This window comes from Garra rufa, chromosome 6 (genome assembly GCF_049309525.1).
Source record: "Garra rufa chromosome 6, GarRuf1.0, whole genome shotgun sequence".
NCBI classification, from domain to species: Eukaryota; Metazoa; Chordata; class Actinopteri; order Cypriniformes; family Cyprinidae; genus Garra; species Garra rufa.
In genome coordinates, this window is record NC_133366.1 from 47353772 (window position 1) to 47367272 (window position 13501).

A 13501-nucleotide genomic window follows, 5' to 3' on the forward strand; every position below is an offset into this window, starting at 1 on the left:
ATATTCTGCCTGTACAGATTTAAACACTAGCATTTCATTTCACAAATGAGCGTGGGCCAAAATGTCCTGGGAGTTAAATGAGTGTGGATTTCTTTCTGATCTGCTGAATGTCCCAGTAGAGGGCCCCACTTTACACCCTCAGGAAACTACAAGTCTATTAGTCATTCCACTGGCCTGAATTATTCATAAAGATCTGCCATGTTCTTAAAAGACATTTTCAGTAAAGTGCCCAAATTACATTAAATGGCTATTCCCAATCTCCCGTATGAACATTTGCATAACATCCATTCTTTAACCGTTGTATTTGTCATGGTAAAACCATTTTGACTTACAATATCACAGTTAGGCTACATTATTTTAACTGCAGTTTCTATTAAACAAACATAGCATAGCTAAAATAAGTAATATTGCAATAAAAATAAATACATACATTAACTTACTTTCCATAAAGATTAATGGGTATGGCTTTAACATTTTACATGGTATTGAAAAACGTAGGTGTTGAGTAGATTAATTAATTCATAGTTTATGAATGTTTTGAATGTGAGTGTTCTCTTTAAGAGTATGGGTGTTCTCTCCTTATTTTTCTCAGAACAGCGAGTAGATAAATATGGATCATAGCCATCTGAATATAGCTCAGTAGAGCTGAACTAGGCTATGCATTTGCACACATACAGTGACACCAAAAGGTAAAGTATTCTATTTTTTCAATGAATTTTCATCAGCTGGTGTGGCATTTTTTAGTGAATGTATTGCTAACTCTTCATTGTGCAAAGATAGTAGAATCATATACATTTAAAGTATATTCTGCACTTAAGTGTATATGTATTGCATGTTATTTGCAATTATGAACATGTACGGTAATTTACATTTATAATACATGCAATTAGAACTTAATAGTGCTTACTTACCCACCCAACTTGTATGTCATGCACTTTTTAAATGAGACCCTGGGTCACAAAACCAGTCATAAGTAGCACAAGTATTTTTTTAGCAATAGCCAAAAATTCGTTGTATGGGTCAAAATTATCGATTTTTCTTGTATGCCAAAAATCATTAGGATATTAAGTAAAGATCATGTTCCATGAAGATATTTAGTCAATTTTCTACCGTAAATATATAAAAACGTATTTTTTGATTAGTAATATGCATTGCTAAGAACTTCATTTGGACAAATTTAAAGGCGATTTTCTTAATATTTTGATTTTTTTTTTCCACCCTCAAATTTCAGATTTTCAATTAGCTGCATCTCGATCAAATATTGTTCTAACAAATCATACATCAATGGAAAGCTTCTTTATTCATCCAGGGTCACAAATATGTTTGTCATCAATGATGAAGTTGCAGGTTAGGTCATTTGAAATATATTAACATTAAAACTAAAATTAAACAAAACCACAGTTAAAATTATAATCCCATACTTACGTATGCTTCAGTATGTTAGTCAACACATCAAAATACAGTCAAACCCAAATTTATTCAGACACCTTTAACATTTCTCACATTATCACAGTTTATCTATATTTTGAGAAAATGGTAATACAATATAAGAACTAAAGAGTTCAAATGTGTCAGAACAAATTCATCTTGATAATGTCAAATAACTTTGATATAGAAAGGTATGCAACAAAACATGGTCAGGTCAAAGTGTCAAAGCAAAATTTTCGCCCCAGATTTTTATCTTGGGTAGTCCACTGTATGAAGAATTTTTGGGTATAATATGTCACAGTTTACTTTACTTTCGCTATCTTCACTTACATAAATGAACTATAGTGTCCTGCACCCAATAGTAAAAAAATATATAATAATTTTTATCTGGGGTCTCATTTTTATTTTTTATTTTTTGGTTTGACATGACAAAAACGTGATTTTAAAGGTTAAACTTTTAATTTAAAATAACAAAATGCTCTTTTTCAAAGTGTACTGAAGTGTGTTTACTAAATACACTTATGTGGTCTTTTGTTTCAGTTATATACTTTTAAGATTTGAAATATCCAATGTACATTAAATACAGTTGAGCTGTTGAGGTTTTGTAGAAAATTAACCAGTTTATCAACATTAAATTAAATTAAATCCTTGGTCAGAAGTTTATTTTAAAATATTTATTTTGGCTGGTATTTAATTTTCACGATTGAAAACGAGGCTGTGAGGGATAGATGTAAATTTCACGACAGGTTTTCCAGATGTTTTTCCTCAACAAACGACAGCAAAGTTGAAAAACATTACGACCGGTTCAACAGACTGTAAATCTGTTAAAATACAGCCTTGTTTTTATGTGGCACCGCCTGTCTAAACATATATATGCCACAATACATTGCAAATACGCGAGAGCTTCAAGTTCTCGCTTCGGGTTTTTCCGGCTGCAGTCGGCTCAGAGAATGCAGACGCCGAAGCATGCAGACCATAGTGTAGCCAGTGGAGACGGGCAAATAAAAGAAGGGGAAAAGGGATAAACAGCTCCTGCGATTACCTAAGAAGAGCGGCGAAAAATAAAACCAGCAGGTAAATCATTAAGAAACATACCAGCAATGGATTTCTCAATACTGATATATGTTTGACACCTCACTATTACTGTACAGGTAGACGTTGTCGCATTCCATGACAGTGACTGGGCGGACCTAAACTGTATCCCACCGGCCCGTAGAGCTAATTTAACACATGAGCAAGAAGAAATACTGGCAAATGTCAATAACAGGAGTCAAGCGAGCGGCTTGTGAGGGATCAGAGCTCTGAGACTGGCTGGCGGAGCCCCGTTAAGACGCACAAGCGGATTAGGACTCGCGAGCAGGTGCCTTTGTTGGCTCGCGCCGTTGCTAGTGGAGACCCGCAGTAGCCCGACGCGCTTCTTCAAAATTAATGCCTCCAAATGAGCGTCTCTTCAGCAAACGGGGACTAAAACGCGCTTGACAGGTAAGACATATTCTGCAGCCTCGAGTTTGATGTTTTTGCAAGTCTTTTCAAGAACAAAAATGAAACTTTCTTTATTGTACCTCAGTTTAAAAGTGCTCATCTTATGCACGCGCAGTTATTTCAGTATAGTGTCAAATGTTGATGAAGGTTAAATTATTCATTCACATTTGTGAATGTTCTGTACCTTTAAGACTCATAAAACGGTTTAAATAATTGTGCGCATAACAGGCGGATACAAACCAGGGAACGAATGAGTAGTTTAGACGTACGCAGTACCTGATAGATTATTTAAATGAAGGCCAGCATGTCAACTAGGCTATATGCAGTTTGTGAATAGGCTTCAAGTATTTTCACGCACGAGCAGATGGTCTCCGTTCAGACTGCCGAGTAGTGGGGATTTTAGCTGATGCAGTCTCTCTCTCTCTCTTACACACACACACACACACACACACACACACACACACACACTTAGAAGGTGTTTCTCATGTCTGCAGCATTGGAGACACTCATCTCTGCAGTCTATCTATCTATCTATCTATCTATCTATCTATCTATCTATCTATCTATCTATCTATCTATCTATCTATCTATCTATCTATCTATCTATCTATTCAATCACCAATCTCTCTAATCATTGTACAATAGCTGTTTTAGTTTTTCTTAATGCATAAATGCTATTGTTCTTTAGTGGATTATTAAATATTGTAGCATAGCTGCCCAGAACTATTCCTCATAGTTTCCATCAAACTGTATTTTCCGTCATTACATATACTTGGCAACATCCATGTTTGCTTTGTACAAAAATTCAGCCTTGCCCATCCTGTCTATTTCTATCTGTCTTTGTGACTCTAGGTGTGTGTGTATATCAAACTCATCTATATCTTTAGATGTACAGTACTGCCATGTTGCACTGACTGTAACCAATATTACAATATAGAGTTAAAATAAGATGGCAAGATTATTATAGTGTACCTTATTGCATATCTAGCCTATCTGCTATCTAATTGTAGTAAACTTTTGTTTTATATATATATATATTGTCCTGAACAGTTAAACGTCTGCTGTTCTTCAGAAAAATCCTTCAGGTCCCACATTTTTTTCCCCCATCATTTTTGTGTATTTGAATCTTTTCCAACAATGACTGTATGGTTTTGAGACCCATCTTTTCACACTGAGGACAACTGAGGGACTCATATGCAGCTATTACAGAAGGTTCAAACGTTCACTGATGCATAAGAAGGGAAACAAGGCCAGCGGTGTAAACCTTTGAACAGCATGAAGATGTGTACATTTTTCATATTTTGTAAAATTTAGTACTGCTCTTCAGAAGCTACAGAAGATTCTTTCCAGAAGATTCCAGAAGACAAAATACGTTAAATTTACCCTCATCTTCAAATTCAAAATGTTTTCACCCCCTGATTCTTCTGAAGCATCAGTGAACGTTTGACCTTCTATATTAGTTGAATATGAGTCCCTTAGTTTTCCTCAGTGTGAAAATAATGATCTCAAAATCATAGTTATTGTTTGAAAAGGGTTTAAATACACAAAAATGCTGGAAAACCAAAGAATTTGTGGGACCTGAAGGATTTTTCTGAAGAACAGCAGGATTATTCAGGCAACAACACCATATTAAGAATCAAGTGTATGGGAACTTATATTTCAATAAAATTCAACTTTTCTTTTCTCTTATGGACTATATGTAAACGTGTTTTATGTGAAAAATCTTGTTCAGGTCAGTACTAAATTAAAAATAACATGCATTTTGTATCATCCCTCTTATTTTGGTCAGATAATTAACATTTAGCAGATTCTGCAAGGTGTAAACTTTTGACCTCAACTGCACATATATATTAAAACTCAAGAGACCTGACAGTTCTCTGATTCTGGTTGTTACAATTGGTTGTTTTCTCAGTTCCAGGAGTTTTTTAACCAATGCAAGTTCTGGCACCATGTTCTACGGTTCCTCATCAGCCAGCATGTCTCTGCCATCCAAGAACCGCCTGAAGCGCCAAAGTCGCACTTTTACACAGGTTCTGTACCGGACACTAAGCTATCGGGATCGCCGTTCTGTAACCGACCTACCTGAACAGGTACGGGACGATCCAGCAGAGCTTTCCACCCAGTCATCTGCACCAGGTGTGCTCAAGATATTTGGTGATGAAATCAGCGCCGGCGCTAACTACAAAAGCGTTCTCGCCACACCTCGTTCCAGTGCCCAGGAGTTAATCAAAGAGGCGCTTGAGCGCTATTCTCTGAACAAGGCCTCGTCCTGTAGCTACGTGTTATGTGATGTGATTGGACGATTTGAAGGCCCAGATCGACGGTGGCGGACTGAGTGCCTACGGGCGTTAGGAAACAATGAAAAACCCCTACTCTTGCAGGACCTCTGGAAGCCAAAGGAGGGTTACTCTCGCCGCTTTGAGCTCAGAAGAAGAGCAGAGGTTGAGGAACTGGCAGCGAAAGAGAAGGACACAGTCACTGCAGGTAATTCACAAATGCATTCATTAAGAAACATATGCTCAGCAGACGTTCTTGTTGTGTGATTGTATTTTCAAATTAATATCTGAATGAAAACATTATATTACAATTACTGGACCAAGACAAAAACATTTTAACTATTTGAAAAGTTGAAATATGTTTAAAGATGTTTTAGAATGCAAATAACTTATTTAAATTAAGATTAATGCTTGCATTAGTAGTAAAAATAGCTTACACTAAGCAAAAAAAGGTATCTTTATATATTATGCACCCAAAATTTTAAATTACCACATGATTTACTAACCCTCAAACTACCCTAGGTGTACGTGACGAATGCAGTCAGTTATATAAAAAAATGCCCTGGCTCTTCCAAGCTTTATAATGGCAGTGAATGGCTGTTGAGATTCAATAGTCCAATAAAGTGAATCCATCCATCATAAAAAGTACTCTACATGGCTCCAGGTGGTTAATAAAGGCCGTCTGAAGTGAATCAATGTGTGTGTGTAAGAAACATATCCATATTATATCCATAGCGGATGACAAAGGACATAGGTATAGCGTAATCTCTGGTGAGAACCAAGTTTTATTTACAGAAGCAAAGGAAGCGAAGCTTTCTTTTGTTTAGCAAAGGAAAACCAGTCTCCTTTTGGCTTATATCGAAATCCTTTGTCATTTTTCTGTACAAATCCTAGTTTTGTACTTTTATCTCACGACCAGTGTTTTGTTTTCACTTCTCAGTGGGGCTTATGGATATTTTTCTTACACAAACATATGGATTCACTTTAGAAGGCCTTTATAAGGCCCCTGGATCTGTGTGGAGCACTTTTTATGATAAATGGATGCACTTTATTGGACTTCAATTAGACTATTGAATCTCAACAGCCATTGACTGCCATTATAAAGCTTGGAAGAGCCAGGGTGTTTTTAATATAACTCTAAATGTCATACATGATAGCTTGAGAGTGAGTAAATCATGGGGTAATTTCATTTTTGGGCTAACTATCCCTTTAAGCTAATTGTTAGCTTCCAGACTAATCACATTGTTAAAGTCCCTCTGAAATCAAAATTAAAGTTTTTTGGCTTTTAGTATGAATATATTAGCCTTAAGATTATCTATAAGCTAGTGTGCTTCAAAACAACGACAAAATTCGCGTTTACAAGATATGGGCATTCAAATCTTACAGTCTCGTCACTTCCGCCAATATGAATCAAGGATTTTGATGATATCACCGTGCACTTCAGTTTCTCATCAAACGTTCTGTCCAATCAAATGCTCTCTAGAGTCCGTAGTGTCCCGCCCCCTACACAGAGACGCAATAACCCGGAGCAGATCATTTGCGCTCATATGTGCGATCGGCATGTATTAAACTACACAGCCTCAGCATGATTATGATAACTATTTTGTTTTAGCAAGAGTTTCATATTGAATCTATGGGGTAATTTATTAGACTGTGGCTGTCATAAGCTTACAAATGCGGCTTTACCGAGCTCAACGGCTCTGGCCCGAGCAGATATTAATGGAACGCTATTGGCTATTCAAAATAAGTGGGCGGGGCTGGGCGATATGTTTTTGTTTCAGTTAAAAGTACGTCACCACATAGAATAACGCTGCGTGGTTCAAGGCACTTCAGTGGACCTTTAAGATTAAAATAAAAATGTAATGCTGCTTCTCTTGTTTTGAGTTATAATCTTGTTTTTAAACATTCGGTTGCCCACACTTGCAAAACAGAAGCTTAAAATCTACTACCACATTACTCTGTTTAAGTGCTGATAGCTGAAGATAAGAGTTGTGCTGAACGTATCACTACTATCAACACTGTGGTGCTATGATAACTGCTGCTACATCTTAATTGTTCTTTGACGTTCAGGGCTGCTCAGGTTCACTAATGCCGGCACACAGATGTCAGAGCAGGTGCCAGAGATAAGTGCGCGATTGGGTCTGCCGTAGTATGGCCGGCCTCCAGTAGTTGAATTGAGGTCTCAGTTTCACTATTTTATTTGTGCTCTTTTATTGCAGACTAGTCATAACACTGCCATGGAACTCTCTCTCTCTCTCTCTCTCTCTCTCTCTCTCTCTCTCTCTCTCTCTCCCACTCTGTCTCTCCCACTCTGTCTCTCTGCTTCTGTTTGTGCCTGGATGCTGTTGTACTAAATTACAAATTCAACAAGGTGGCCATTGAGCCAAAACACAGGGTGGAAGTTAAATCAATATCAGCAGGCGCATTACTCAGGATAATTTATCCTCAGGTTGAACTGCTTTTCTTCTTGGTGGGGTGGAGAGAATGCATGTGTGTGTTGGGTTATTAGTGTAGCTGTACTTTGGGGGCAAATTTGTCCTCAGAAGTGTGCTATATTTGACAAAACCTTCATTTGGGGACATTCTCAATTGGATTTTTTATATATACACTACCAGTCAAAAGTTTGAACAGTAAGATTTTTTATGTTTTTTAAAGAAGTCTCTTCAGCTCACCAAGCCTGCATTTATTTGAGCCAAAGTACAGTAAAAAAGTAAAATTTTAAAATATTTTCACTATTTAAAATAACTGAATAATTGAATATATTTGAAAATGTAATTTATTCTTGTCATTTCAAAGCTAAATTTTTAGCATAATTTCTCCAGTCACATGATCCTTCAGAAATCATTCTAATATTTTGATTTGCAGCTCAAAAACATTTATTATTATTTTTATGTTGAGAACAGCTGAGTAGAAAAAAAATTATACTCACTTCAAGCTTTTGAATGGTATAGAAAAAAATTACTCAACTGTTTTAAATATTGATAATAATAATAATAATTTTAAAAAATGTATCTTGTTGCAAATCAGCATATTGGAATGATTTCCGAAGGATCATGTGACACTGACAATTTGTACTTTTTCTCTGTAACATAAACCAAGATATCATTTACTTGTCAGAAACAGTCAGCCAGATGTTGTTTTATATCATTTAGCAGACATTTGGATCAAATCCAGTGCATTATGGGTGTTGAAGTTTTCCTGTCTTTATTTGCCACAGCCCTTTTTCTCTGCTTTCTGTAGTCATGTAGCGCAGATTTAAAAAAATGGCTGTTTTATCACATAGTTATCACAAGTTTTATTAAAAAACATTCTTTCCAACAGTGAATTGGCCCTTTAAGGTCACTTTACACCTAGTTAGCTCTAAAATGAGTCTGGTTTGTGTAACTAGAAGCTCCAGTTAATCTTACTCGTTGAAAGAATCATCTGCTCAAGTAATGCATTATTGAATCCTGGGAATTTTTCCAATTATCGTAAGCTTGCTACTGTTCTATTCCATGCATAATTTCTCAAGGGGTGCATCTTGTATATACACCATTATTGTTGTTCTTGTCTACATGTGACTGCATTTTAATTAATGAAAATGTCACAGGCTTATTTGGGGATCTTAGTCCTAAAGCTTTTTCAGAGCAGTCTTCTTAAACTTGGCTTAATGTCCTGCTGTTTCTTCATGGAAAGAGACGCTGCTGCTCCTCACCTTGGGACTACTCTCAAAAATGATTGTGTCTAGTGATTTTTATGGTCAATCGAAAGGGCAGCGATGGTTAAGAAGGTGGAGGCATTTAGAACAAGGGTTTATGAAGGTCACAGATGAGTAAAGGTGAAGAAGGGGTGAGGGATTACATTTGCAAGTCACCACCACCCTCTGCACAAACACATATTACTTGGTGACAGATGCTACTGGGGGGTTCATGGATAGTGTTGAGGTATTTACCAACACATGCACGTTTTATAACAGGTTTGGATTGGCAGTTACGTCTGCATCAGCGCCATTTCAGGATATTGTAGAACAATATTTAAATGTACCTCTTCCAGTTTCTGGAATAACAAATAGCTGCTGTTACATCAACTCCAGGTTGTTATTTTGTTTGCTTCCAGTATCTAAAATTTTAAATCATTGGAGAATCTATTATAGAATCAAAATCAAATGAACACTGCAGGCAAAAACAGTTTTTTCATGCACCTGTCAAGTTTGAGATTTTGGGCTTTTTGGCTTTTCGTAGTGTTTTTCAGACTACTGGAAAGAAAACATCCAAAAGACACTGTTAAGTGTTTCTTTTATAGCACTTTATCTATTTGTGTCAATAGATTTCAATTACAATACATATTTTTAAAGGCCGTTTTCTCAAAATGAGTTTTATCTCCTACACTAAGCGATAAATCTCCACTTCAGTAGCACTTACATACACCAAACTTTACATTTTTATTCCTGTCTATATCCTGAAGGTTTTTACTGAGAGATTTGTTATACAACATTTTATTCCCCACAAAATGGTAAAAAAATAAAAAAATTTTTTTACACGTTTTCTCTCTGTTTTTTTTTTATTATGGCATGACAATATGAAATACCCAAAATCCCCTCTGAAAAAAAAAAAAATTAAAAAAGAATTTTGAACCTGACTTCATCCAAGTGTTTAGGTTTTTGTGCTAGAAATTTATGCAAATTAGTGCATATTTCATATGCTCATTTGCATATTTAAACCTTTAAACATTTTAGAAAACTTGTAATACAATTATCAATGTAATCAACTGGGTAAGTAAAGTCATAACTAGAGGTTAATTTTTTACCCTATTCACCTGCAGTGTCTCGCCTTAAAATAAAGGTTCCAAAAGAAGGTTTTCAAAGCGATGCCACAGAAGAATGACTTTGGTTACTCAAAGAACTCTTAAGTAAACAGTTCTGAAGAACAGTGTGAAAAACATTTTAAAGGACCTTTAGCAATATGCTTCTGAGCAATGGTGAAACCATAGATGCCAATTAAACAGCATTTATTTGTTAAGAGTAGAGATGGTGTTAAATATGAGCTCAGATTCAACATCTATATGCTGCTGTGCATCACCAGAACTTTTAGATGGTGGATAATGGTATAATTTGCTTACTTGAGTGAATGAATGGAATTATGTATGCTGTTGGTGATTTGTATTTGTTATGGTGTTCACCCATGCCCAGGGACCCACACAAACTCCCCTGTGCTATCTGCAACCTTGAGTAGAAGTGGGCATGGTAGATGCCATCGGAGCTCCCCCAGGGGCTGGCGTTTGATACAGCCCTGTACAACTATTGTTAAAGGTGGGGATTGTCCTCAGGTATGGTGTCGACCACCAGCCCCACCTCCATATTCAATACCATTACTTTGCAGACCCATAATTTACTGTATTGGTTCATGCACCAGTTAAGTGTTGACTTCCTATACCCAGCATTATACCACCATTTATTATCCCCTATGCAATTATTAGTCATAGCCCTCATTGCATGTCCCTATAGGACAAGAATATGTCTCAGTTTTTCATGCCTCTATATATTTAATTTTATTGCTGCCTTGCTCTCAATTTGAATTCAGATGCATGCCTTCAACCATGACATGCAGACTCTAATGTAATAGTCTCACCAAGGCTGTATTTATTTGATTAAAATACAGTCGAACAGTAATATCATGAAATATTATTACTATTTTAAACAACTGTTTTCAATTTAAATATATTTTAAAATGTAATTTATTCCTGTGATGGCAACAATTTTAAGCAGTCATTACTCAAGTGTTTAGTCTCACATGACAGCATAACAGTAATATATAGATATATAAATACAGAATTTAGTTTGGGGCTAAAGAATGAAAATTCATCACCTACTCACCCTTATGTCATTCCAAACCTGAATGAATTTCTAATTTTCTTTTGTGAAACACACAAAAATGTTTTTGCAGTGTTTTTTCTAGACATCGAATGGGGATGCAGGCTTAGATATTACAAAAAAGCACCAAATGTACCATACAATTTGTCAACTTATGCACTATATTCCATGTCATAAAAATAACTTTAAACTGAGGTTACATAGCATGGCATAAAACCTTATGCTTTGCATTTCACCTCCATATTCACTCCTTCTTGTGCATTGTTGTTCTCTAATGCTTTAAATATACTTGTGTGTTTTAGTTTTGGCAGTATTATCATGATTTAAGATCACTGTAACTTTTTACTGACAAATAACACAACGTAAGGTTGAATGTACAGTTGAGGTCAAAAGTTTACATCCCCCTTTCACAATCTGTGTTTATTTAGTACTGACCTGAATAAGATATTTCACATAAAAGATGTTTACATATAATCCACAAGAGAAAATAGTTGAATTTATAAAAATTACAAAAACTGTTGAACAGTCTGCTATTCTTCAGAAAAATCGTTCAGGTCCCACAAATTCTTTGGTTTTCAAGCATTTTAGTGTTTTTCCAACAATAACTGTATGATTTGATATCCATCTTTTTGGATGAACCTTCAGTAATAGTTGCATATGAGTCCCTCAGTTGTCCTCGGTGTGAAAAGATGGATCTCAAAATCATACAATCATTGTTGGAAATACACAAAAATGCTGGAAAACCAAAGAACTAAACAACAACAAAAAATGTATAAATTGAACTATTATTTTCTCTTGTGGACTATATGTAAACATATTTTATGTGAAATATCTTATTCAGGTCAGTGCTAAATAAACAATAACATGCATTTGGTATGATCCCTCTTAGTTTGGTAAAATAATCAACATTTTGCAGATTCTAAAAGGAGGATGTAAACTTTTGACCTCAACTGTATTTTATGATCTTTTATTTTATTTATTTTTGAACAATCAATTTTGAGTCTATTTCTTTTGTTAAGCTCCGCTCTTCAAATAAACCCCATAAGGTTAGTTTGTGGCTGCTGACAATGAGTCACAATTACCTAAGTGGTTTTCTCTCCCCTGACAGATATCAATGCTCAAGCAAGAAAGCTGCAAAGAAACCGTGCTAAAGGAACAATGACACTCCAGCACGGCTCCACATTTTGCCGCAGCCTCAGTGAAACCAGCCTTAACTTAGTGGGTCTGCCCGGTGAGGAACCTAAACGGTACTACTCCACCCTCCCAGGGCCAATCAGAACACGCTCAGCACGAGATGCAGAGACCCGTAAAGAACGAGATGGGGGCGGAGTTAAACACTCTCTCTACCAATCGCCACACTTGCTGCTCCTTCAAGGGTACAACCAACAGGTATAAGAGAAACTCACCTATAAATATCTACCTATCTGTCTATCTATATATACATTACTGTTTTGGGTCAGTAAATATTTGTTAAAGATTTTAATACTATTTATACTGCAGCGTTTTAGTCACACATTAAAAATAAAAGAAAATCTAAGATTACAAGATTTAAGTTGTAATATTTTGAGAATAAAGTCAAAATTATAAGAAAAAAGTCAAAATGTTTTGAGAATAAAGTCTAAATGTTTCAAAAAGAAAAGTCAAAATATTTTGAGAATAAAGTCAAAATTACAAGATTTATTTGTATTTTTCATATTCTTATTATTCATATTTTAGACTTTAAATTTTATTTTCAATAATTTACTGTAATATATACTGTATATTATATACTGATTTGATCTGATACAGTATATATTATATACTGTATCAGATTTTGAAAGCTGAGACTTCTTTCTATGTTAAAAGTACCAAAAGCACAAAGCTTATTGCTATTATTGGGTGGCTGGCACTCTACAAATAGGCCTAATGAATGCAATCAAAGACATGAAATTGTATTTTCAAGCATGCTGTCCCTGCAAGTAGAACACATGGTATGATTTCTGCTAAAAATCCCACATATATTTAAATAAATTCCGGTGGCCTGGCAACTTCTCCCGGTGCTCCCAATCCTGGGCCATTTGCATGCACAAGCTATACACTTAAAACATTACAACTTTAATTGCTACGATTTAATTCTCATAATTTCCACTTTATTCTCGTCATTTCGGCTTTATTCTCATAATATTTAAACTTTATTCTTGTAATATTTTGACTTTATTCTCATAATTTCGACTTTGTTCTCGTAATATTTTGACTTTATTCTCATAAATTTTTGACTTTATTCTCTTAATCTAGACTTTATTCTCTTTATATTTAGATTTTATTCTCGTAATATTTAGATTTTATTCTTGTAATTTTGACTTTATTCTCAAAATATTATGACTTTAATCTTGTAATCTTAGATTTTTTTTATTTTTTAACGTGGCACTAAAATGACGTATAATTAGCAAGGATGCAATAAATGAATTAAAAGTGGCAGTGAAGGCAT

The 13501-nt window shown here is 35.3% G+C and overlaps 1 protein-coding gene across 1 annotated transcript in view; it reads left to right on the forward strand.

Moving 5' to 3' along the window:
- Window positions 1-2379: 2379 nt before the first annotated feature.
- The window catches only part of radil (Ras association and DIL domains), a 31344-nt gene continuing 20222 nt past the window's right edge, over window positions 2380-13501 (forward strand). Inside the window, exons 1-4 of the mRNA XM_073843230.1 lie at window positions 2380-2502; window positions 2580-2910; window positions 4823-5394; window positions 12143-12423. Coding sequence (XP_073699331.1) covers window positions 4860-5394; window positions 12143-12423 — 816 coding nt within the window. The 5' untranslated portion in view covers window positions 2380-2502; window positions 2580-2910; window positions 4823-4859. The remainder of the gene's footprint in view (window positions 2503-2579; window positions 2911-4822; window positions 5395-12142; window positions 12424-13501) is intronic.